General features: G+C 47.8%; 1 protein-coding gene across 3 annotated transcripts; it reads left to right on the forward strand.

Moving 5' to 3' along the window:
* Positions 1-1,379: 1,379 nt before the first annotated feature.
* On the forward strand, positions 1,380-25,452 carry CYB561D2 (cytochrome b561 family member D2). Of its 3 annotated transcripts, none has more exons than XM_068112654.2 (4): positions 1,380-1,647; positions 4,741-4,778; positions 11,498-11,734; positions 22,647-25,452. In XM_068112654.2, the coding sequence occupies exons 2-4, from the start codon at positions 4,767-4,769 to the stop codon at positions 22,914-22,916; spliced, it is 519 nt and encodes a 172-aa protein (XP_067968755.1). In that variant the 5' UTR covers positions 1,380-1,647; positions 4,741-4,766; the 3' UTR covers positions 22,917-25,452. The 3 variants fall into 3 exon arrangements, with proteins under 3 accessions (XP_067968755.1, XP_067968753.2, XP_067968754.2); XM_068112652.2 differs by having other exon boundaries at positions 1,386-1,834; positions 4,738-4,778; XM_068112653.2 differs by having other exon boundaries at positions 1,580-1,834.
* Positions 25,453-27,282: the final 1,830 nt, after the last annotated feature.

Consider the following 27,282-nt stretch of genomic DNA (forward strand, 5'->3'; position numbering starts at 1 on the left):
TTGTATATAATGCTGCCCGATAAACGGGCTTTTCAGAGTACCCGAGTTGATTTGATGCAATAAAGAAACTCGGACGAATTCCAGCTTTTTTCGCGTCCATTCTTTCGATTTGAGTTGGAGCACAGCTCCTTCAATCTCACCAACCTGTCCACCAAGTTTTGTCAAAATCTGTCCACGACGTTTTTGCATATCAGGTCACTGAATTCAACCACCAATTATTTTTGAGGTCAGTCAACATAGGCCAAAAGGTCAACATAGGCCAAAGGTCAACAACGTAGGTGAAGCTACAAAAATCCTCAATTTACATCTGATTGACTTTAAATTTGTAGAGGATTTGCACGTCAGTGTTACAGGGGTTAGCTTGTTGCATAACACATACACCGCCTAGTGGGTGACCATGGCATGTGTGGCAATACTGTGGAGATGTACATCCGAAGTCACCTCCAGGATGGACGTGGAACATGGCTTACTTGAAGTAACATCGGCTCTGTGTCCTTTTATACAAGAGTCTGAAACAATCAGGTCACTGAATTCAACCACAAATTATTTTTGAGGTCAACATAGGCCATGTTATTTAAATGAAATCATTTTCTCAATCACATATTTGGTCATCTTTCAATGATTAGTAAAAGGTCGGATTCGAACCTGCAGCCCTCCTATCAGTCAAAGGAGTGTTCAACAACTCACCAAACATGATCTACCCAACTGGTTCACTAAGTTTTGTCAAAATCTGTCCACAGTGTTTTTGCATATCAGATCACTGGGTTTAACCACCAATTATTTATGTCAACATAAGCTACAGGTGAGCAACTCATTTTAGGGATTTCGCACGTATCATGCAGCATATTTCTTGTTTGTCTCTCTGTCTGTCTAGTCGTCTGTCTCTGTGTCTGTCTGTCTGCTTGTATGTCTCTTTCTGTTTCTCTGTCTCTCTCTGTCTGTTTGTCTGTCTGTCTCTCTGATTGTCTGTTGTATGTCTGTATGTCTGCCTGTGTCCGTATCTCTTTCTATGTGAGTCTGTTTGTTTGTCTGTCTGTCTCTGTCCGTGTTTGTTTGTCTGTCTCTTTATCTGTCTGTGAGCATATCTCAAAAAGTGGTCGTAACGGATTCGGCCGAAACTTGGTGGACAAGGTTGGGGACGGGACGAGGAAGATTCGATTCTATTTTTGTGAAGATCCGGATCCGACCATGTTTAAAGTTTTTTTTAAAGTGATTCTTCACCATTTAAAGATGGGCCAAACACGATAGGCCTATATATATATCACGATATTTCAAAAGGTTGTGGAGGAGTTATGAACCAAACTAGGTGGATGAGTTTGATAAGTGACTAGAACAAGCCGATTGGTGTATGCCAAGGACGAATGGTCTGGATGTTTGTTGCCTTTCCTTGTGTTTCAGTTCCGCCTTCTTGTGCTGAATCTGCTGGCTTGTAATCGCGGCTCTGGTTTTTTGTGTTTTGAAGACCTCAGTAACAGATGTTTTAAAATGCGATCACCGATGTAGTTACGGATTACAATGGCTGAGTTCTTCGAGGAAAATGGAATTTCCATTTTAAATAGTAAACGGCTTGGCGCCGTGACGTCAGTCGACAATCACGTGACTTGCACGATCGAATGAGATCCGTTCGTTCATCCCAAAGCAGCGAATGTACGTAAGCGATTTGTGATGAGTTAAAACATTCCTGTTTTTGTTCTAATGGTTCATGATGGTGGAGCCGCGCGTGAACATTCCGTGTATACCTGGCTGCGCCGGTGGGCCATCCTGTGTGCCCACATCTCATGCCTTTTGCTCACCTTTGCCACGTGTTACGTGGCGTTTGGCAGCAGATCCGGAGGTAAATAACCAACGTGAAGGTGTATCTGTACCATGTAGCAAACTCTCACGGAGTCATACTCGTAGTCATAGCCACGTAACTGTTCAAAACTGGTAAAAACGTTCAGCCCTTTCCTGCGCATTATTTCAGGCTCATCTAGTCTGTTTAATCTTGCGTACATCATAAGTAGATGGTCCCTAAAAATTGAAATTCAACCCAGTTTCTCACCTTCCACCCTCACAAATCTCCTTCGAAATTTTATATTTTCAACAGGTCTTGGGTTAAATTTATATAATCTGTTTTGGGTTTAATTGTGACTGACCCGTGAAAACGAATATTTTAAATTAAATTAAGGGACCAGAACCGGTTTCCTGTATTACCCACACATAGATGGTAGAACCGGTTTCCTGTATTACCCACACATAGATGGTAGAACCGGTTTCCTGTATTACCCACACATAGATGGTAGAACCGGTTTCCTGTATTACCCACACATAGATGGTAGAACCGGTTTCCTGTATTTCCAACGCATAGATGGTAGAACCGGTTTCCTGTATTACCCACACATAGATGGTAGAACCGGTTTCCTGTATTTCCAACGCATAGATGGTAGAACCGGTTTCCTGTATTACCCACACATAGATGGTAGAACTTGTGTCCTGTATTTCCAACACAGATAGTACACTGGTTTCTCATATTACCCACACATAGATGGTAGAACCAGTTTCCTGTGTGCCACACAACCAATTTTCCGTATTACCCACACGTAGATACGTCCCCAGAATTGAAAATGCTTTTACATCTATTATGGTTACAGTCAGTTATCAATGGGTTCAACGGCTGAATAGCAAGTGTTGGTGGCACTTGGGCCTATTGTTGGAGTTGCAGTTCCACGACTGAAGCCCTGTGGACGTCTTTCTTCGACGCCTCTATACAGACTGAGGTTGCAAAGTAATACTGAAGTGGAAATCATGTGCCTTGGAGTGGCGTTGAGATGTTCACAGGACTGAGAAATTATTTATTAATTTTATTATTTTTCTTTTTCTTTTGTACACAGCCAGGGCTCGTGGAAGAGCGAAAACACAGTACATATCAGGACCCAACATCACAAAAGGAACAGCAGAAAGATAGGGCGAAGGCACCAACAGCAGGGCAGACAGAGAAAATAGACTAGACACTGACAAACAAGGGAATGATGAGGTGTAGGGCAGAATGCAAGTGGTGGACAAGATGGACACAGAAGCAAATTTGAGGAGCGGTGGGGGTGGTTTAACGGGTGTAGAAAATATCATAGTTTTGGATAGGGGTGATCTGAGGTGGGGGTGAACTGCTGGCTTGAAGACATTAGCTAACTTGTCACTCTCAGTCACCATTATTATTAACACAACTCGCCACAACTATCGGGGACGCCTCTTTGTGGTGGTTGTACCCCCAACGCAAGTCGGGGGCCAAATCTTCCCCATTCCTCCCTGCTGCCCCGATTCGTTAGGGCAGTGCGGTCATGGTCAGAGAACCGATCAGTCCCCTTGGATTGGCACTTTCCTTCTTGTCTGTCTCTTCGCGCTCTCTCATTCTCTCTTTTTTTTTCTCTCTCTCTCGCTCTCTCGCTCTCTCGCTCTCTCGCTCTCTCGCTCACTCTCTAACTCCGTCGTGGCCCTCACTTCGTGAAGGTGGGGTACACAATCATGGATGTGGGGGATATCTGGGTCGCTCCTTGGAGATCGATCAGCTGTCGCTGTGCCGCGGGCTTGGTCGAGAGAACTGTCTGGGGCTATACAACAACAACAACAGCACAACTCACCAGGGAAAATAGATGGGAGGGGGTGGTCAAAGGAGGCAGGTAGGGTGCCAAAACCAAGTACTTCCAATGAAAGGAGAATAGTACTCTGTTGGTTGGGCATTGTGTGAAAATACACTTTCATGGAAAAAATAATGAGCGATACAAATTGGTACATATGGAGTATCTCTTTAGGAACATACATTCTGTAATATACCATGTTGTGTTGTACAGTACATTGTTACCTTCGCAAAAGCGGAAGGTTATGTTTTGATCGCTGTGTATTTATTTGTATGTCTGTGTGTGTGTGTGTGTGTATGTTATTCGCATAACTCAAAAAGTATTCAACCGAATTGCATGAAATTTGGTGGGATGATTGGTTATTATACGGGACACATTTGATTAGATTTTGGGAGCAATCGGGTCAAAGGTCAAGGTCAAGGTCACGAAAAGGTCAAAATCGTATTTTTACCATAGCGCGGTCAATTTTTATCCAATTGGCATGCAACTAATGCCAAAATGTTCAGAATTCAATGCCCGATCTTGTGATATACGACATGACCCAGTGAAGACATTACCCTTGTTAGCGGTTGGGGGTCAAAGGTCAGGGGGGTCACGACCTTGCAAAATGTGCGTTTTTTGTCATAACTCGGTCAATTCTTATCCGATTTGCATGAAATCAGCACCAAACTGTTCACTGTTCTGTTCCCTACACTCCCATGCCAAGTACAGAACAGTAGCTGCGGCGAAGGTATGCGCTCTACCGAGTGCCCGTTCTAGTTTCCTAATGTCCCTGTAATTTCCATTAAAGCACACTTTTCTCATGTCATTGTGCTGTATGTAATCAATGTGCAAGCTCTTTATGAGACTTTTAAAATTCAAGGAATAGGAATAAAAACAACTGGGTGATCTGAACAATGCAACTTGTAGGTCGGTGATAAGCAAGGTAAAATAGATGAGATCTGATACTGACTGCAATGATTAATTCCATAACCTTTTCTCATTATCGGGGAATATTTCACTGACAATGATTCATAATCAGTCACGTGCTTTTTTTTTTTTCAATTATGACTTATCTGGTATATTTTATGAAAATGTTTTTCATCATCATCATCATTGCCTTCTTTCCCTCCCTTATCTATCCCAGCAGGACTGTTTATATGGCATCCTTTACTCATGAGCCTTGCGGTAAGTTTAAATCTTTCTGGTAAAACTTAAATGGCCAAAAAATGGGATTGGTCGGTCTATGTTTTTATATGTCGCTTGGTTGATTCTCAGGGCAAAGGTCTTTCCTCCCCCTCCACCCCTTTTTGTTTCATTCAATGCTGACATAACGCAGATATCTGTGAGAGTTATTACTGTTATCAATGGTACCTTGCCCTAAGTTTCTTCCTCATTGTATTCCTGTTGTTGGTTATGCTACTTGGGTTAATTTTAATTACACACCTCTTTGAGTTGTTACAATTACAAAATTACAATTGAATTGAGTTCATCACAATTAACGACTTGAGACAAATAATTATTTGTCCACACTGACTACTAGATGTGTATTTTTTGATTCGTTTCCTTGCGATATCTATTTTTTTAAATTGAGAGGAATAAAAATAAAATTTTAAATAAAAATAAAATTTTAAATAAAAATTAAAAAAAAAAAAAAAAACAGTGAGAGGAGGTGAAAGGATTCTGTTCAGAGCCGCACTGTGGCTACGAGAGAGAGGAAGTCAATAAGCCATGTGTGGAGTTGGCCATGGATGTCACAGCCAGAGAGTTTGGAGAGTAAGGCAGAATGCCAGACTGTATCAAAAGCATGCGATATATCAAGAGAGACAGCTCTGATGTCATGTCTGATATTGAGGGCCTCCATCCATTGTTGGGAGAGTAGTTGGGGAGAAAAATGAAAGTGCTTTTCATGAGAAAAATGCTCCGAACACTCAGTCTGCAGCTCTAGCAATGGACAATGACATCCATACGATGTAACCGCTGGTGGCGAATCATCAGGTGCTATTCAGGAATCGCTAACTACGAAGATGATTTATTTACGCTATTTTTGAATTGCTATTGGGTTAATGATTTGATGGATACTTGTTAAATGTTGTTAAGTAGATTCCTTATTATGGCAGCTTTCCAGTAAAACCTTGACGTCGAGCACATGAATCCGAGTGAAATGCGATCATTTCCTGAGTGACTTCTCGGGCCAACGTTTCGCCATTACGGTACTCCCTCACCCCTCTCTCCCCAGAACGTACATAAGCGAATCTTGTTCTTTATTGGTCCTATTAAAACCTTACTCTTATTAAAAGGCCACTAAGGCCTCTTCTGTAAAGTGGGACATTTCTTCTAAATATTCAAGATTTCTGTTATATCTCTGGGTGCTGACCTTAAATTAAATGGGATTGAGCATTTTCAGCATTTGATCCCATGTTTTTACCTAATAGGCATCTGGTAAGCTTGACTTTTCATCACAGAAAAACTTGTGCATACATGCGTGAGTGTCCCAAAAATCACTCATTACAAAAGAAGAAGAAGAAGAAGAGTACTACTATTTTTACATTTCTAGATGCATAGGGCTGCTAAAACAGTTTCTTCGGCTATTACTTATTAGGCACAATCCTGGACAGGTCATCACTCCAACGCAGGATACCTCAATGGCTAATTCTTTCCAGTAAGCTGGTACTCATTTTGCTGACCTCGGAAGAATGACAGGCTGAGTCAACCCGCCCTGTGTTAATTAAACGGCCGACCGGGAATTTAACTTGGGACCCTAGAATCCCAAGCCAGCACCCTAACCATTAAGCCAACACCAGGCTTATTACAAAAGCGGTTATTTATAAATATCAGAATGTTTAAACAATTTCCTAATTGGAGTTGACTAATATTTTTCATTCCCAGAATTTGCCTATCTTTAAATGTTGTGTTGTATCTCATGGTATCAAACATACACAATTGTGTGTATAGTATAGACTATAGACTATAGACTATAGGGGCAAGAGCATCAACAATGTAGAGGCAGGCATCTTGAGCAGAAGGATACTTAGAGTATGTGGTATTGAGTTATTTTGACCGTTAATGCCTTAATTGGCTAAGATGCTCCTCAAGACAGAAACCAGGGGCGGTTTTAATTGTTTCAGTTGTAAGCAGAACTATCTCTCATTCCACATCTTCTACTTCATGCCTATCTCCTGTATGGTATTAAAGCGCGGCGTTACGCGCGCTGCTTGTGAGCAAGGAGGAAGCGGACAAGCGGTAACATATAAACGTCTTTATTGTAAGAGCACACTGTAACACTGAACTGCTCCGGGCTGGTCGCCCGGTGTATATCATGAGGCCACGCCTACCCCTCGGGCGTGGCCACCGCCCACTTGGTGCGTGGAATGATGTCACCACGCCAGTGGGCTTTTGTGTCCGCCACACGCGCCCCCCCAGAATTCCCGCGCACCTGGAGGGCCAGTTTGCGGGGCAGACGAATGACCCGGCCGAAGCGCCCCCTGGCGATCGGCGGCGTCCGGGGTGCAGGGATGCCAGGTGGGATGCCCCTGGCTGCCCCTGGGATGGGTGCAGGACCGGGGGGCGGCGGGGCTGGGCGGTGCCGGGGGTCCGCCCGCAGGAGGGCGGCCCCGACGTGGGGGTCGGGCCACTGGCGGTGGATGGTCCACATCGAGGTGGGCCGGCTTGAGGCGGTCTACCGAAACGCGGTCAGGAGTACCGCCGATGTCCAGGGTGAAGTGCTTCGCCCCGGTCTCCAGCACGCGGAAAGGCCCGTCGTACGGGGGCCGCAGTGGTGTCCGATGGGCATCGTGGCGGACGAAGACGTACTCCGCCGTGCGAAGCTCCGGGGCGACGTGCGTCGGTGGGTGCCCGTGGCATGCCGTTGGCACCGGGGCGAACCTCTGGGCGGTCTCTTGCAGAGCGGAGCGCTGCTGTGCCGCGGACCATGGTGCCGTGGAGTCGGGGAGGAACTCGCCCGGCACCCGCAGCGGTTGCCCGAAGACCAACTCCGCCGCGGATGCGCGCAGGTCCTCCTTGGGCGCCGTCCGGAGGCCCAGCAGGACCCAGGGGAGCCTGTCGACCCAGCCGCCGTCGCGGAGGGTGGCCCGGAGCGCGGCCTTCAATGAGCGGTGAAATCGCTCACACAGGCCGTTAGCCTGGGGGTGGTAGGCCGTGGTTCGGTGCAGCCGGACCCCGAGCCCCTGCGCAACCGCCCCCCAGAGCTCCGAGGTGAACTGGGGGCCGCGGTCGGATGAGATGTCTGAGGGGGCGCCGAACCGGGCGACCCAGGTGGCGATGAAAGCCTGCGCGACATCGGCCGCCGTTGTTGACGCCAAGGGCACGGCCTCCGGCCACCGGGTGGTGCGGTCCACCATGGTGAGGACGTAGGTGAAACCCCGCGAGGGGGGCAGAGGTCCCACCAGGTCCACGTGGACGTGGTCAAACCGGCGTTCCGGCACCGTGCACGGGGCCAAAGGGGCCTGGGTGTGCCGGTGCACCTTGGCGCGCTGGCACGCGAGGCACGTCCTGGCCCAGCCGCGGACGGCCTTCCGGAGGCCATGCCAGACGAACTTGTCGGCGATCAGCCTTTGGGAGGCCCTCGCGCCCGGGTGGGACAGGCCGTGGATGGCGTCAAACACCTGGCGCTGCCAGCCCGCGGGCACGATGGGGCGAGGACGCCCGAGGGAGACGTCGCACCAGAGGGCCACGCCCGCGCCGTCGAACGGCACCTCGGTGACGCGGAGGCCCGTGACGGCGGTCCGCAAGGCCTGGACGTCGGGGTCAGCGGCCTGGTCCGCTGCCATCCGGGCATAGTCGATGCCGAGGTGGACTGCGTGGGCGACGGCCCGGGAAAGGCAATCCGCCACCGGGTTGTCCTTCCCCACGACGTGCTGGATGTCCGTCGTGTACTCGGACACGGCCGAGAGGTGACGCTGCTGCCGGGCCGACCACGGCTCGGTGACCTTGCCCATCGCGAAGATCAGCGGCTTGTGGTCGACGAAGGCAGTGAACGCCCGGCCCTCGAGCAGATGGCGGAAGTGCCTGACCGCCAAGTGAAGTCCGAGCAACTCGCGGTCGAAGGTACTGTAACGGCGTTCGGGCGGGCGAAGCTGCCGGCTAAAGAACGCCAGCGGTTGCCAAGCTCCACGCACCCATTGCTCGTGCACCGCGCCCACCGCGTAGTCCGAGGCATCAGTGGTGAGGGCGATCGGTGCATCGGGCGCCGGGTGCGCGAGCATGGTGGCGTTAGCCAAGGCGAGCTTCGCGCCCGTGAACGCCGTGTCCATCTGCTCGGTCCAGGTAACGTCGCCTTTGCCCGGCTTACCTCGGAGAGCTTCGTGCAGGGGGCGCAGGAGCTGGGCGATACGGGGCAGGAACCGATGGTAAAAGTTCACCATGCCCAGGAACTCCTGCAGCCCTCTGATCGTGCGGGGGCGCGGAAACCCCTTCACCGCCTCCACCTTGGCCGGCAGGGGGACGGCTCCGTGCTTGGTGACACGGTGCCCCAGAAAATCGATTGTGGCGGCGCCGAACCGACACTTTGCGGGGTTCACAATCAGGCCATGCTGGCCCAGGCGTTCGAAGAGCCTGCGGAGGTGGCGTAGGTGCTCTTCGCGGGACGCGCTGGCGACGAGGATATCGTCCAGGTAGACGTAGACAAAATCCAAGTCGCGCAGGACGCTGTCCATCAGTCGCTGGAACGCCTGAGCCGCATTCTTCAGACCGAAGGGCATGCGCAGGAACTCGAAGAGTCCGAATGGCGTGATGACCGCCGTCTTCGGGACGTCCTCCGGCCTGACGGGGACCTGATGGTAGCCGCGTATGAGGTCCACCTTCGAGAAGAAGGACCTGCCCGCCAAACGGGCGGAAAAGTCCTGAATGTGGGGGACGGGGTAGCGGTCGGGAGTCGTGGCGTCATTGAGACGGCGATAGTCCCCGCACGGCCGCCATCCCCCGCCGGGCTTCGGCACGATGTGCAGCGGCGACGCCCAAGCGCTCTCTGAGCGCCGAACGATGCCGAGTCGCTCCAGGGTAGCGAACCCCGCTTTTGCCACCGCCAGCTTCGTCGGCTCGAGGCGGCATGCCCGGGCGTAGACCGGTGGCCCGACGGTGGGGATGTGATGGGCCACCCCGTGCTTGACGGCCCCCGCCAAGAAGGTGGGCCGCGTGAGGGCCGGGAAGCCGGCGAGGAGGCGGGTGAATGCGTCCGCTGCCGGAAGCGTACAGACCAACGTGGCCGGAACCGAATCGTTCGGCAAGCCGCTCGTTGAGCTGGGCAACGCACAAGCGAGCGAGCTGAACGTCTCGGCCTGGACCAGCCGTCTGCGCTTGACGTCGACCAGGAGCCCATTAGCGCACAGGAAGTCCGCGCCAAGCAGTGCCATGGGCACGTCGGCGGTGACGAACATCCATCGGAAAACCTGCCCTCCAAACCGCAGAGAGAGGCAGCGTTTTCCTTACGTACGGATGGGCGTCCCGTTCGCGGCAAGCAGCGCGGAGCCCCCACCCGCGGCGTGCTTGTCTGACGTGCCGGCGGGAATGACACTCACCTGCGCTCCCATGTCGCACAGGTAACGGCGCCCGGAGAAGGTGTCCGTTATGAACAGCAGGCTGCTCGAACGGCCGGCGCTCATCGCCACTATTGAGCGCCGGCCCGGGCGTTTCCCGACCCGTTGAAGGAGCACGGCGGATGACACCGCCGAGCTTCGTGGCCGAACTCGGCGTGGAACCAGCACCAGGTGGTGGAGCTGGAGGAGCGCGGCTGGCTCCGCCAGGCCGGTAGAGTTGGCGGGTTTCCCCGCGGTGGCGGTTTTCGCCGCGGCGGTGGGCGGGGCGTGGCGGCGTTCACGAGGTGCGTATCAGCATGCTGCTGAACATCAGCGTGCTGTAGAAGCTGATGCTGTGGAACATGCTGCTGAACATCAGCGTCGAGGGCCGTGACGGCCACGCCGACGCTCGCCCGCGTGTCCGAAGCAGCGAAGTACCTGTCCGCCACGGCTGCCAATGCTCGGGGTTCCGTTAGCTCGGTCCCGGCCAACGCGAGGCGAACCTGCGGTGGAAGTTGGTGCCGGAAAAGCGCCCGGAATAGCGAACCGGGGGCTTCGTCGCCCAACAGTGACAGCATATGGTCCATTCGGACCGACGGGCGCGTCTCACCGAGCTCGGGGAGATCCAGGAGGCGGTCGGCCCGTGCGTCGTCCGTAAGGCCGAACGTGGCTAGGAGTAGCCGCTTGAGTGCCTCATACTTGTGGCCGTCTGGTGGGTGGCGAAGGACGGACACAACTCGAGCGGCCGTGCCGGGCCCGAGGGAGGCGACGACATGGCAGTAGCGCAGGTCGTCGTTGGTGAGGCGCCGAAGCTGAAATTGGGCTTCGGCTTGAACGAACCAGACTTCGGCCTGGGCCTCCCAAAATTCGGGAAGTTTAATCGCCATTGCCTTGTCGTTGGCCATTGCAATGGCGTCGTGTTCGGAAGGATCGCTACGGCAGATCCAACGTCGAGGGTCACCAGTAAAGCGTGGCGTTACGCGCGCTGCTTGTGAGCAAGGAGGAAGCGGACAAGCGGTAACATATAAACGTCTTTATTGTAAGAGCACACTGTAACACTGAACTGCTCCGGGCTGGTCGCCCGGTGTATATCATGAGGCCACGCCTACCCCTCGGGCGTGGCCACCGCCCACTTGGTGCGTGGAATGATGTCACCACGCCAGTGGGCTTTTGTGTCCGCCACAGTATATTATAAATAAACTTGCTCGCAACCTTAGTCATTTTCTTCGCATTTAGAAGACAAAGTTGGTGACGTTTATTTACCTTGCAAAGTTCTACTACAATATTGGTTACAACAATGTGTACTGAGTGCGAGTGGATTTTACATTTTTTCCAAATGTCCTCATGTTTATTTGTCTTTTGCTCGCTTATCAGTTCTCCTTTTTCATGACTGAGGCTGTGCTGGTGTTTTCTCCGGATGCTTCTTCTCTGCCTGGCTCTCCACGACCCCGTCGAACATGCTTCCATTGGTTGCTGCAGACATTTGTAGTTGCCTGCAGTTTGGGTGGCCTCGTGGTTATTATCCTACATAAGGAGCACCAAGAGCGACCACATTTTACCACTTATCACAGCTGGTTTGGGCTTGCAGTGGTGATCTGTACTCTTCTGCAGGTGACTAACTGTTGCGACGGGGTTGACTAACATTAATAATATATGTTCCCTTACAAAGAGCTTCGATGCAGGAGGAGGCCATTTGGCCCATTAAAACCTGCACTATTATTACCAAATTACATATATCATTTTTGGCCATGTATGGTATCATTGATGGTATCATTGTATGGTATATGGTAATGTATTGCATATGGTATATGTATATACATATATTTATATATATATGGTATATGGTAATGTATATGGTATTGTATGGTATATAAAATCTTATTTTTGGCCATATATGGTATATGGTAATGGCCATTTATGGTATCATTTTTGGCCATGTATTTTGGCCATGTATGGTATAAAACAAGTATGGCCATGTTCTAACCTTTTAAAATACTGAGCGTTAAGTAATGAAGCAGCATGTATCATTTTTAAAGTATTTGGTATGACACGGCCGGGGTTCGAACTGAACCACCGACCTCCCACACTCAGCTTACATAATAGATCTTACATAATAGAATATTACATAATAGATCAAATGGTAAAAAAAAGAAGTCAAACCGGAAATCAAAGCCATAATCAAAAACAAATAAATGACAATAAATATTGTCGTGCGAATACCCTCTGGTTAATACCAGGGCTCGTGAATGACCAAACGGATTTAATTGAGGCGAAGACCAAACACGGATTTTGCTATAAAAGCATGGGAGAAAGAAGTGAAGAAGAAGAGGCAGCGAAGCGCTTACCGAAAGCGAACCGACTGCAGCTCCGATCCTGGAGGAGATGAATTCAAACAAAACCGAAATGCTATGTACAAAAATAAGGATTTATTTAACGGAACCCGATACAATGAAACGCGACGATGAAATGAATAGGCCTAAATTGGGATCCCACACACAGACTTCGAATACACCACAAAGGAAAATGAATTACGAAAGGAAATGTCTCGTCGTGTAATGGTTCGTGGGTGCGAGCTTATCTGTCCAAAATGTGTCCTTCGTCCAACGCGGCTCCCTCAGTCCACCTTGCCCATGAGCTCCGCCAGGCCCGAGCGACCCACCCCACTCCAGGCTCCTCGTCGACCGCCCACGAGGTCCGTTCGCTCCACGGCACGCCCCGCTCCAGCACCAAAAGCAACTGGGCTCGCGATCTCCCTGCGAAGCCGATCTCCAACACGAGGCCGATCTTCAACACGAGGCACAACGAGAGCCAGGAACGGAGAGTGAAGAGTGAAAGACCAGCACGACTCGATACCCAGAGCGAAGCGTCCAGAATCCCGCTAGCGAGTCCTTTTGTAACTTGGCATGTGATGTCAGTTTTGGTGCGCCACCAACCCGAGCCTCGTAGCTTCCCGCCGTCTGCCGAACCTCCTTGTGCCTTCCGCGCTGATTCGCTCAAGGTTCGCGCCTTCCGCACCAACCAATCACAGTCCTCCTGGGCATGGTTCCCAGCCTGCCCGGTGTCTGACGCCCACGCCGGTGTTGTACGCGGCCGTTGCCTGTGTGTCTTCCACTGTCTTTGTAAGGGAAGGGAATTTAATTACTGTTGCGCACTAAGGACCTATCTAAGTGTTCATATGAGTGCGTTGCCATAAGGGACAAAGGTTTGGCGACAGGGACGACGACGAACAAAGGAATCATATCCATAATCCCTGCACTATTTAGCACGCCCTGCTCCCTCATAGCGGGGACACCAATACAGCTTATCCCGACAAACCAAATATTTGCTAAACATAGAACTTATTACAGGTAGATTCCCTATCGCGACAGTCAGATACCTACCTATACAGATCTATCTGGCTCTAGATATTCCTCTACCCAAATTCATAACAATATAAAACAAAAATTAAACAAGTAAACCACAATAAAAGTTAACAAAAATCCAGCCATATATCAATTCCATCCAACAAATAAAAAACAAACCCCAAAGCTCACCCCTTCCCACGTTTAACCCCTTAGTTTCTGCCGCCCCCAGGAGGGGGGCATGAATGAGGGGTGGTAGCCTACCACACGGGGAGTGAGAGCCTGACCGGGAGTGGACAGGGTAGAGGGGGTCGAATGGATCTGGTCAGATACACCACCAGTCCACCACCTCTGAATTCCTTCCCTTATAGTCATCCTAGAGGCCAGGCAGCCCTTTATCATCACCTTGATGCTCTTCCCCTTTTATAGCCATTGGTTTTTATTTTTTATAAATAGACCCGGGGCCTCTGTTCAGGGGGGCTTTCCCTTTATCCCCGCCCCTCCGATGTTTCATCATGGTTCATCTTCTTGCGTCATGGTCAGTGTCATCATAGCAGGAGAAGGTGCTGTTACCCTCCTCCCCTCCCCCCTCAGTTGGCCCAGCAGCCAATGCAACCTCGGCAATGCCTCGCACCATAGCCCCCTTCTCCCCTCCCTCGTTTCCCTCCTCCTTCTCCTTTTGCTCTCTGGGGAGAGGGGGGGGGGGGGGATAACAATGGCAGCACCAACTCCACACTCTTGTCCAACACTGCTTGGAGCGAGGAGACCTCAGCCTCCACTCTGCTTTGCTCTCCTCCACTTTTTCTCCCTCCTTCCCTTCTTTCCTCCCTACCCCCCTCCATCCTCTCATTCACCAACAGTTATTTACACACAGACCCAAAGTGGTCCAATTGCCGCACCTGCAGCATAACTTTGGCTGACCCGCGTAATATACCTGCCCATGGTCCATACCAATTACTATCCCATTAGGGATGTGATTAACCGTGCCATCGCCCTTGACCTGGAACTTGATGCGATACTGCCGAGCTCCAGTCAATATACTGTCGTGGCCAAAAATATTGGCACCCTTGCACTTTTTTCAAATAATACATCATTTCTTCCAGAAAATTGTTGAAATTAAAAATATTTTGCTATCCACATACACAACATGGTAAAAAGTTTGTGAACACCCGAACATCACACGCGTATGTGCTCGTCGAACACCTCATTCCAAAATCATGGGCATTAATATGGAGTTGGTCCCCCCCCCCCCCCCCCCACCTCCCCCTTGCTGCTATAACAGCCTCCACTCTTCTGGGAAGGCTTTCCACTAGATGTTGGAACATTGCTGTGGGGATTTGCTTCCATTCAGCAACAAGAGCATTAGTGAGGTCGGGCACTGATATTGGGCGATTAGGCCTGGCTCGCAGTCGGCGTTCCAATTCACCCCAAAGGTGTTCGATGGGGTTGAGGTCAGGGCTCTGTGCAGACCAGTCAAATTCTTCCACACAAATCTCGACAAACCATTTTTGTATGAACTTTGCTTTGTGCACGGGGACTTTGTCATGCTGAAACAGGAAAGGGCCTTCCCCAAACTGTTGCCACAAAGTTGGAAGCGCACAATTGTCTAGAATGTCCTTGTATGCTGTCGCATTAATATTTCCCTTCACTGGAACTAAGGGGCCTAGACTGAACCATTGGTTAAATGTGTTTTAATGAATGTTTCCCTCTGTACTGTCTTTCCCTCGTGGTCCCCCTGTGCTGTGTTCCTGGATGTCTTTTTGTTGAATGTGTTTCAATGAATGTTTCCCTCTGTACTGTCTTTCCCTCGCGGTCCCCCTGTGCTGTGTGCCTGGATGTCTTTTTGTTGAATGTGTTTTAATGAATGTTTCCCCCTGTACTGTCTTTCCCTCGCGGTCCCCCTGTGCTGTGTTCCTGGATGTCTTTTTGTTGAATGTGTTTTAATGAATGTTTCCCCCTGTGCTGTCTTTCCCTCGCGGTCCCCCTGTGCTGTGTTCCTGGATGTCTTTTTGTTGAATGTGTTTTAATGAATGTTTCCCCCTGTGCTGTCTTTCCCTCGCGGTCCCCCTGTGCTGTGTTCCTGGATGTATTTTTGTTGAATGTGTTTGAATGAATGTTTCCCCCTGTGCTGTCTTTCCCTCGTGGTCCCCCTGTGCTGTGTTCCTGGATGTCTTTTTGTTGAATGTGTTTTAATGAGTGTTTCCCCCTGTACTGTCTTTCCCTTGCGGTCCCCCTGTGCTGTGTTCCTGGATGTCTTTTTGTTGAATGTGTTTTAATGAGTGTTTCCCCCTGTACTGTCTTTCCCTCGCGGTCCCCCTGTGCTGTGTGCCTGGATGTCTTTTTGTTGAATGTGTTTTAATGAATGTTTCCCCCTGTGCTGTCTTTCCCTCGCGGTCCCCCTGTGCTGTGTTCCTGGATGTCTTTTTGTTGAATGTGTTTTAATGAATGTTTCCCCCTGTACTGTCTTTCCCTCGCGGTCCCCCTGTGCTGTGTGCCTGGATGTCTTTTTGTTGAATGTGTTTTAATGAATGTTTCCCCCTGTGCTGTCTTTCCCTCGTGGTCCCCCTGTGCTGTGTTCCTGGATGTATTTTTGTTGAATGTGTTTTAATGAATGTTTCCCCCTGTACTGTCTTTCCCTTGCGGTCCCCCTGTGCTGTGTTCCTGGATGTCTTTTTGTTGAATGTGTTTTAATGAATGTTTCCCCCTGTACTGTCTTTCCCTCGCGGTCCCCCTGTGCTGTGTGCCTGGATGTCTTTTTGTTGAATGTGTTTTAATGAATGTTTCCCCCTGTACTGTCTTTCCCCCGTGGTCCCCCTGTACTGTGTTCCTGGATGTCTTTTTGTTGAATGTGTTTTAATGAATGTTTCCCCCTGTACTGTCTTTCCCTCGTTGTCCCCCTGTGCTGTGTGCCTGGATGTCTTTTTGTTGAATGTGTTTTAATGAATGTTTCCCCCTGTACTGTCTTTCCCTCGTGGTCCCCCTGTGCTGTGTTCCTGGATGTCTTTTTGTTGAATGTGTTTTAATGAATGTTTCCCCCTGTACTGTCTTTCCCTCGCAGTCCCCCTGTGCTGTGTTCCTGGATGTCTTTTTGTTGAATGTGTTTTAATGAATGTTTCCCTCTGTACTGTCTTTCCCTCGCGGTCCCCCTGTGCTGTGTTCCTGGATGTCTTTTTGTTGAATGTGTTTTAATGAATGTTTCCCCCTGTACTGTCTTTCCCTCACGGTCCCCCTGTGCTGTGTTCCTGGATGTCTTTTTGTTGAATGTGTTTTAATGAATGTTTCCCCCTGTACTGTCTTTCCCTCGCGGTCCCCCTGTACTGTCTTTCCCTCGTGGTCCCCCTGTACTGTTTTTCCCTCGCGGTCCCCCTGTACTGTCTTTCCCTCGCGGTCCCCCTGTGCTGTGTTCCTGGATGTCTTTTTGTTGAATGTGTTTTAATGAATGTTTCCCCCTGTACTGTCTTTCCCTCGCGGTCCCCCTGTACTGTCTTTCCCTCGTGGTCCCCCTGTGCTGTGTTCCTGGATGTCTTTTTGTTGAATGTGTTTTCATGAATGTTTCCCCCTGTGCTGTCTTTCCCTCGCGGTCCCCCTGTGCTGTGTTCCTGGATGTATTTTTGTTGAATGTGTTTTAATGAATGTTTCCCCCTGTACTGTCTTTCCCTTGCGGTCCCCCTGTGCTGTGTTCCTGGATGTCTTTTTGTTGAATGTGTTTGAATGAATGTTTCCCCCTGTACTGTCTTTCCCTCGTGGTCCCCCTGTGCTGTGTTCCTGGATGTCTTTTTGTTGAATGTGTTTTAATGAATGTTTCCCCCTGTACTGTCTTTCCCTTGCGGTCCCCCTGTGCTGTGTTCCTGGATGTCTTTTTGTTGAATGTGTTTTAATGAATGTTTCCCCCTGTGCTGTCTTTCCCTCGCGGTCCCCCTGTGCTGTGTTCCTGGATGTCTTTTTGTTGAATGTGTTTTAATGAATGTTTCCCCCTGTACTGTCTTTCCCTCGCGGTCCCCCTGTGCTGTGTGCCTGGATGTCTTTTTGTTGAATGTGTTTTAATGAATGTTTCCCCCTGTGCTGTCTTTCCCTCGTGGTCCCCCTGTGCTGTGTTCCTGGATGTATTTTTGTTGAATGTGTTTTAATGAATGTTTCCCCCTGTACTGTCTTTCCCTTGCGGTCCCCCTGTGCTGTGTTCCTGGATGTCTTTTTGTTGAATGTGTTTTAATGAATGTTTCCCCCTGTACTGTCTTTCCCTCGCGGTCCCCCTGTGCTGTGTGCCTGGATGTCTTTTTGTTGAATGTGTTTTAATGAATGTTTCCCCCTGTACTGTCTTTCCCTCGTGGTCCCCCTGTGCTGTGTGCCTGGATGTCTTTTTGTTGAATGTGTTTTAATGAATGTTTCCCCCTGTACTGTCTTTCCCTCGTGGTCCCCCTGTGCTGTGTTCCTGGATGTATTTTTGTTGAATGTGTTTTAATGAATGTTTCCCACTGTACTGTCTTTCCCTCGCGGTCCCCCTGTACTGTCTTTCCCTCGTGGTCCCCCTGTGCTGTGTTCCTGGATGTCTTTTTGTTGAATGTGTTTTAATGAATGTTTCCCCCTGTGCTGTCTTTCCCTCGCGGTCTTACTGTGCTGTGTTCCTGGATGTATTTTTGTTGAATGTGTTTTAATGAATGTTTCCCCCTGTACTGTCTTTCCCTTGCGGTCCCCCTGTGCTGTGTTCCTGGATGTCTTTTTGTTGAATGTGTTTTAATGAATGTTTCCCCCTGTGCTGTCTTTCCCTCGCGGTCCCCCTGTGCTGTGTTCCTGGATGTCTTTTTGTTGAATGTGTTTTAATGAATGTTTCCCCCTGTACTGTCTTTCCCTCGCGGTCCCCCTGTGCTGTGTGCCTGGATGTCTTTTTGTTGAATGTGTTTTAATGAATGTTTCCCCCTGTGCTGTCTTTCCCTCGTGGTCCCCCTGTGCTGTGTTCCTGGATGTATTTTTGTTGAATGTGTTTTAATGAATGTTTCCCCCTGTACTGTCTTTCCCTTGCGGTCCCCCTGTGCTGTGTTCCTGGATGTCTTTTTGTTGAATGTGTTTTAATGAATGTTTCCCCCTGTACTGTCTTTGCCTCGCGGTCCCCCTGTGCTGTGTGCCTGGATGTCTTTTTGTTGAATGTGTTTTAATGAATGTTTCCCCCTGTACTGTCTTTCCCTCGTGGTCCCCCTGTGCTGTGTGCCTGGATGTCTTTTTGTTGAATGTGTTTTAATGAATGTTTCCCCCTGTACTGTCTTTCCCTCGTGGTCCCCCTGTGCTGTGTTCCTGGATGTCTTTTTGTTGAATGTGTTTTAATGAATGTTTCCCCCTGTACTGTCTTTCCCTCGCGGTCCCCCTGTGCTGTGTTCCTGGATGTCTTTTTGTTGAATGTGTTTTAATGAATGTTTCCCTCTGTACTGTCTTTCCCTCGCGGTCCCCCTGTGCTGTGTTCCTGGATGTCTTTTTGTTGAATGTGTTTTAATGAATGTTTCCCCCTGTACTGTCTTTCCCTCACGGTCCCCCTGTGCTGTGTTCCTGGATGTCTTTTCGTTGAATGTGTTTTAATGAATGTTTCCCCCTGTACTGTCTTTCCCTCACGGTCCCCCCCCTGTGCTGTGTTCCTGGATGTCTTTTTGTTGAATGTGTTTTAATGAATGTTTCCCCCTGTACTGTCTTTCCCTCGCGGTCCCCCTGTACTGTCTTTCCCTCGCGGTCCCCCTGTACTGTTTTTCCCTCGCGGTCCCCCTGTACTGTCTTTCCCTCGCGGTCCCCCTGTGCTGTGGTCCTGGATGTCTTTTTGTTGAATGTGTTTTAATGAATGTTTCCCCCTGTACTGTCTTTCCCTCGCGGTCCCCCTGTACTGTCTTTCCCTCGTGGTCCCCCTGTGCTGTGTTCCTGGATGTCTTTTTGTTGAATGTGTTTTAATGAATGTTTCCCCCTGTACTGTCTTTCCCTCGCGGTCCCCCTGTATTGTGTTCCTGGATGTCTTTTTGTTGAATGTGTTTTAATGAATGTTTCCCCCTGTGCTGTCTTTCCCTCGCGGTCCCCCTGTGCTGTGTTCCTGGATGTCTTTTTGTTGAATGTGTTTTAATGAATGTTTCCCTCTGTACTGTCTTTCCCTCACGGTCCCCCTGTGCTGTGTTCCTGGATGTCTTTTTGTTGAATGTGTTTTAATGAATGTTTCCCCCTGTACTGTCTTTCCCTTGCGGTCCCCCTGTATTGTGTTCCTGGATGTCTTTTTGTTGAATGTGTTTTAATGAATGTTTCCCTCTGTACTGTCTTTCCCTCGCGGTCCCCCTGTGCTGTGTTCCTGGATGTGTTTTTGTTGAATGTGTTTTAATGAATGTTTCCCTCTGTACTGTCTTTCCCTCGTGGTCCCCCTGTGCTGTGTTCCTGGATGTCTTTTTGTTGAATGTGTTTTAATGAATGTTTCCCCCTGTACTGTCTTTCCCTCGCGGTCCCCCTGTGCTGTGGTCCTGGATGTCTTTTTGTTGAATGTGTTTTAATGAATGTTTCCCCTTGTACTGTCTTTCCCTCACGGTCCCCCTGTGCTGTGGTCCTGGATGTCTTTTTGTTGAATGTGTTTTAATGAATGTTTCCCCCTGTACTGTCTTTCCCTCGCGGTCCCCCTGTGCTGTGGTCCTGGATGTCTTTTTGTTGAATGTGTTTTAATGAATGTTTCCCCCTGTACTGTCTTTCCCTCACGGTCCCCCTGTGCTGTGTTCCTGGATGTCTTTTTGTTGAATGTGTTTTAATGAATGTTTCCCCCTGTACTGTCTTTCCCTCGCGGTCCCCCTGTGCTGTGTTCCTGGATGTCTTTTTGTTGAATGTGTTTTAATGAATGTTTCCCCCTGTACTGTCTTTCCCTCGTGGTCCCCCTGTGCTGTGTTCCTGGATGTCTTTTTGTTGAATGTGTTTTAATGAATGTTTCCCCCTATACTGTCTTTCCCTTGTGGTCCCCCTGTGCTGTGTTCCTGGATGTCTTTTTTGTTGAATGTGTTTTAATGAATGTTTCCCCCTGTACTGTCTTTCCCTCACGGTCCCCCTGTATTGTGTTCCTTGATGTCTTTTTGTTGAATGTGTTTTAATGAATGTTTCCCCCTGTCCTGTCTTTCCCTCGTGGTCCCCCTGTGCTGTCTTTCCCTCGTGGTTGTCAGCTCTTTCACGAGCCTCGATTCAGTATTAAAAAAAAAAAAAAAAAAACCATGAAAAACAGCGCCAGACCATTATTCCTCCTCCATCAAACTTTACATTTGGCACTATGCATTCGGGCAGGTAGCATTCTCCTGGCATCCACCAAACCCAGATTTATCCGTCAGACTGCCAGATGGTGAAGCGTGATTCATCACTCCAGAAAACGCATTTCCACTGCGCCAGAGTCCAATGGCGGCGAGCTTTACACCACTCCAGCCGACGCTTGGCATAGTGCATAGTGCATGCTTACTTTTTCCACATGCGAAATTAGCATTTATGTTTATTTAAATTATACGATGGACTACAAAATGTAAATGTTTCATGATATTTGTTATATTATATCACCTTTATCTATCAATATTGTTGAAATGAAGATCAAATAGCTGTATGTTGAAATATGTTGAAAAAGTCAAAACTTTACATGGGGTGTTCTTACTTTTTCACGTGACTGTACATTTATACATACATACATACATACATACATACATACATACATACATACGGACGAACAAACACTGTTCTGGACTGCTTTACCCTATGGGCTACGCCGTAAAAATGCAAATGACAGAGTATTGCTTGGAAGCATCCTGGTTCCCCTCTACCATGCAAACTTTGAGTCAAAACTGGATGTTTAACATAAAGTTGTTTCTTGGCAAGGGTTATAGAGTCCTGGATTGCCTCTGTTGCTCGGTCTTTCGTAGCAATGTCCTGCGGTGAATCAGAATGTAAATCTGGTGAAAACACATTAAAGTAAATAATGTACTGTCATCATATTGGTGAGATTTGACAGCCTCGTTGTGAAGATGTGTACTGCAAGGGCAAAGGTGTACATCACATGGGTTTCAGTGGCCATGTGGGACCTTGAGTTGTATGACAGTGTCCATCTGCAAAGAGAGGACATTGTCTTTGCGATGCCCACAATTCTACCTCCTTTCTTCCCTGTACCATTTCTCCACTCTTGAGCTTGATCTAGATTTACCTAGTTGAACTTTTGAGCTGAACGCTTGAAAGCTGCCTCTTTTGAACTCGATGATACAGGCTTAGGAAGTTGGTGCATTTCGGAAAGGCAAACAGGATCCCATCTGGCATTATTGAGGTTATACAGCATGAAGTGTGGAATATCAGATTGTAGGATTGGAGGTGAAGGTCCCAGATGCCATCACTGAGCACGAGTGAATAATACCAATTTCCAGATCAGCTTTCTACTTTAGTTATTCACCAGTTTGCTAAAAGCAACTTTCCCAGGCCTTACAAGCTATTCAAATCAATAGGGATAGAGGTGGGAGGGGGGGGAGGATTGGGGCGCAGAGGCAGAGATCATCTTCTTTCAGTCACCATTAATGTTGGGCCTTGTTACACTCCCTCTCCAGAAAAACCTTGGTGCCCTCAGATATAAAAGTACCTATACCCTTGCAAAGTGAAATTGAATTGCCCTCGCCCTTTGTCAGGTTAGCTCTCCATGTTAAAAATGCTCATTGCTTTTAGGCAACTGTCTTCCCACATGTTTCTATGTACCAGGGCCTAGAAGACAGTAAGGGCCAAGAGTGCTGTAGTCAAGAGGGGGTGAACTGATGGATTTAGGAAGAATCTTGCTGTATCATTTTGACTTTTGGGTTGACTCAGCCTGTCATCCTTCCGAGGTCGGCAAATTGAGTACCAGCTTGCTGGGATGAATGATCACGGTGTGTACCCCGATTTAGAATAGGTACACCGTATCCCTGCGCATCGTAAGAGGTGACCAAGTGTTGGCGTCAGGAAGGGCATCCGGCCATAAAAACATTGCCTCAAACAGGGAACCATGATTGCCATGGGGCCCGCAAGGCTAACCCCCGCTCTAGCGGGGAAAATGGCCTTAAAACGATCATTCATTCATTTCATTCTTGCTGTATCATTTTGTATTGCATTGTGTTTTGTATTGCATTGCATGAAAGATGTTGCAGACATTTCTTGTGTAATATTTGTCGTTTTTCTTTTCTTCTCTCTTGCAGGCTTTCTGTGGCCCACTGGTCCTGTATCCCAAGCTCCTGTCTCAGCACTTTTCCCTGGCACGCCTTAAAGTGTACCATGCGACCTTCGGTCTGGCCTGTTATGTCCTTGCATCAACAACTCTTGCTCTCGGCTTAAACTCAAACTGGGCTAGGGCTCAATTTCCTGCGTTTGTGCGCTACTGTTTTATAACATGTCCCATCATTTGTGCTTTGGTTGTAACTAACCAAGTTACAAATGGCTATCTCATGCGCAAGCGCATGCAGATGTGATATGTGCAGGTTTTGTTGAATGGCTGGAATTGTTATAAAGGACATTTATTTGCATCATTTAATTATGAAGCTGTACTCTTTCTATCTCTTGTCTTTTTCTTCCTCCTTTTTTACTCATTTTTCCAATTGCCTTATTTCCATTGTGTCTAATTAGTGAAGTGCAGCTTGATGGTCAAGTGGGTTAATAATTATTACATTGCCCTTTCGGCTGTGGGTTCTATTCCCATAGCTGCTCAGAGTGGGGGTTTCATTTTTGTCTTACCCACCCATCTTACAACAAGGCAACAACCAAACATATTTTGCAACTTCAATACTCCCCTTCCTGCCATCACATAGCCCATGCAATTAATTGGTGTATTGTCGCTGAAAAGCCGCTCTTCCTCCCGTGCAATGGCCTTGTCCTCAATCATCACTTGACCAATGCCCACCATCATTTCTGTCCTCACTTTTCACTAACCATCTTGGTCATCCCTCTCTTCTCAAACCAATCCTCATTCACCTTCTCCTTCCTTCCCACACCTGTCGGAGATGTCTTATTTTGGAGATTGGTTATTCCATTTGGCATAAACTGGTCACAAGCTGGTTTGAACTCTCATAAGGTGTAAGTCTAATTTCTCGTCCCCCAAATTGTGGCATTTAAGTTGTGTTTGTGGGGGAAAAAACTTTTCAAAAAGATAACGAGGATGAAGCTAATTCAATCTGAGAAAGTTCTACGTTATCAGTCCCCTACCAGTTTCACTGGAGGGTGAAAGTTTGTATAAGACTATAAGTTTGCTTTGCATCTGTCTGTCTGTCCGTCCGTCCATCTATCCGTCCCACCTGTGTTTTTCCAGACTTTTTTTTCCCAGTCCCTTAACATATTGAACTGAAACTTGGTGCCTGGCTTTATAATGATAACTTACAGAAACTGCAACTTATTCTTTAGCTTTGCATACCTAAAACAATTTGTCCTACTGTATGATTCACAATTGATAAGTGTTTGGAACAAGAACATTCATTGGGACCAGTAGGGAACGTGTATTGCAGTTGGCAATTCTCCCTCTTGTTTTTTATTATTTCTTAATTTTAAAGATCAAGGCTCATGGAAGAGTGAGATGACAGAGGGTAAAAAGGCAACAAAACTGACAGTGAGGCCATAGCTGAACAGAAGCAGTGGAATGAATGAACAGGAAAGAAGGTCAGTGCACCTGTAAGTAAGAGGGTTTGAATCGTGTAGGCATGTTAATTAATTTCAGAATTGTGGTAGGGGTTAATTGTGGCAAAAAGTAGTTCACTACCTGCTTTGAACAGTCGGTGTCAAGAAGGCAGTTTTATAAGAAGGAGAAGGAACGAGCAAAAGAGTGGGGGTGGGTGGAAAGCCTGGATTTTGGAGTTTAACCAGTGGAAGGTGTTAGGAATTACAGAAAGAACTGAGGAAGGTTGGAGGAGAAAGGCCAGGTGGGGATAAGTGGGACAGACATTTAAAAAGCAGAGGGGCCACTGTTCTTTTTGCAAAGTGAGAGCGACAGACGTTTTACGTTGGCCTCCTCATGGGAGATACCAATACTATTGAGAGTTTTGGATTCCACAGAATCCAGGAGAAACACGTAATGCTGGAGTGCCAGCACGTAGGGGAGAGCAGTATTCCATTGAGCTACGGACAAAGGCCTTATACCTATAGGCTGTGTAGTTCAGATTTTTCAAGGAAAGACTTGAAATGGCAGAGGATGTCCAGTATTAATGGCTGCCTTTGTAAGTCAACTTTGGTATATTGTCAGCATAGGAGAGGTCCTGATTCATTGGGAGGCCTAGAAGGTCAAGATGCTGAACCTCTGAGTGGATGACCGTGGAAATAGGTATGATAATTCTTGGGTAAAATGCCAAGGGCATAGAAAAGGCCCCTTTATATCCTGCCATGTGCCATGTGGCAAAGTATAGAAAAGAAGGGACATTCCAAAGCTTGTAGAAAATGCCAAACAATACAAAATAAGGGGCATTTAAAAAATCTCGTGTGCATGCTGGACTACCTTTGTGTTCTGAGGAGGAACCAAGTAATGCTCTAGAAAAGTTCATATAAAGGGGTGCCAATTTGATTAATACACCTGCATGAAGAAGTAAATGTATTTTATTTGCCAGATGTTTGGCACTCCTTTATAGGTATGAGGTACTGCCTGACCGCTATATTACTGTATTATGATATCATGCTTATTTATATGGCTTGTACTTTTTCCTGATACACCCGGAATTAATCACCCTGTTATGTTTCCACCCTTTTTTTTTGGAAAATCATATAACCCGCTGTTCTTTGGATGATCAGTGCCATTACTGCATTTTGTCAGTTGTGATGGATTCCTTTGTCAAACGGTCCACAAAATTACCGTTTTGTCACATATGTTACATATGTTACCGGCAATGGCGGGCCTTGAGGACAGAAGCAAAAATTCTGCACACTGCAACAGCTTTGCTGCGCCTATTGAGGTGCAATTTTATTGTGCAATATTTCACCAAACAGCAACGGTTAGGCAATAAAACAAATGTGAGCATTTCCACAAGTTAATTCAACCTTTCATTTATTTGGGTCCATCAATATATCATCATTTAAACCTTGAAAGCATTAGGCCGGCACTCTGGCCAAATTCCAAATTCCTGCTCTACAGGGGGCACTGCATCAGTGGCATCGCCGCACTCCCAGCAAATTATGCTACCTGCAGCTAGGTGTTGCATACAAAAGGAGAAAAAACTTTTTTAAACCATGCAGAAGATAAGCTATGTGTGAGCCCACATGGCCAATGGAATTGATTTGCTGCTGTTTGGGAGGGTGAAGTGGGAGAGAGGCTAACTAGCAGAGCCCCATCCATCAGTACCAGAGCCAATACATTGATGTATCACAGTCTGGACAGGATTCAGCGAACTTCGTTAATGTGCTCCAATATGAGATGTTCAAAATGACTAACTAACAAGGCCGTTCGCGTGATAGCTGTGTGTGCGTTCCCGGCGACTTGCTTTGCTAGCCAGGCCACTTTTACATGTTGCTCTGGCGATATCTGCAATTCAAATCGTCTTAAACATAATTTTCAGCATTTTAACGAGAGTGGCAATGTCAAATTGGTTTCCATAATTGTTGTGTTTATGGAACAAATTGGACTTACAAAAGTATAGGAGGTACAAGAAATATCCGTGTTAATAGAAGTTTTTTTTGTGTTAATACAAGCAAGCAGCAGCGGACACGGTCACAAAAATATATTTATACACACACACACACACACACACACACACACACACACACACACACACACACACACACACACACACACACACACACACACACACACACCCTTATTTTAGCGATAGATGCAAAATCTAGTATAATTTATTTTGTGGCCCCGGAGCCAAACAAGCAATATATTTATAACAGTCCCCACAGTTCCACCTCTCCCAACATGATTAATAGTAAATATCATCATTTTAAAAGTTGATTTTAAACTTACCCTGTGCATTCACAATATATGTCCTTCTGATCAGTGTTCAGAATCACCCAAACCAGATACTGTGTCTCGCTCCAACTCTGAGCCATTTTAGGTAACAATTTGGGGTAGGTCAGGGCAATTTTCTTAGCAATTCCTTCATGCAGTTTACCGACTCTGTGCATGGTTTAAAAATTCACTAAAGACTGATTTTCCTTGCAGAACTAATGTGAAAAAGTCATGATTCTACCTCGTACACAACACCCAGGGTGTCTGGCTTACAGAGTGAAAGATAGGTAGGTATGGGTGTTGTGTTGAAGTCCAATTACTGCTTGGTTGCACTCGATGAAAGACACACAACTGCCATTATTAACCACTAGGGCATGCCCGTACTATATATATATCTAAAATTATATCCCCCCCCCTCTATTTACATGAAATGGTTTGGTCCATTCGCAAAGCCAAAGCGAACGGCTTGCGAGTACGGTGACAATCCCCCCCCTCTATTTACATGAAATGGTTTGGTCCATTCGCAAAGCCAAAGCGAACGGCTTGCGAGTACGGTGACAATCCCCCCCCCCCCCCTCTATTTACATGAAATGGTTTGGTCCAAAGCGAACGGCTTGCGGAGTTTGGTAAAGAAATCGCCATAGCTCGGTAACTACTTGTCCGATTAATATGAAACCTTGAAAAGGCACATCCTCGGGTCCCCAGCAATATACCTGGCAAGTTTAAAGTATATCGGACCCGTGGTTGTCGAGAAACAGCGGTCACAGACAAACACAGACAAACACACACACACACACAGAGATTACTGGAATTATAGATAGACTAGGGCATGCCCGTACTATATATATATCTAAAATTATATCCCCCCCCCTCTATTTACATGAAATGGTTTGGTCCATTCGCAAAGCCAAAGC

This window comes from Myxine glutinosa, chromosome 4, assembly GCF_964187855.1.
Source record: "Myxine glutinosa chromosome 4, kmMyxGlut1.1, whole genome shotgun sequence".
Classification (NCBI taxonomy): domain Eukaryota; kingdom Metazoa; phylum Chordata; class Myxini; order Myxiniformes; family Myxinidae; genus Myxine; species Myxine glutinosa.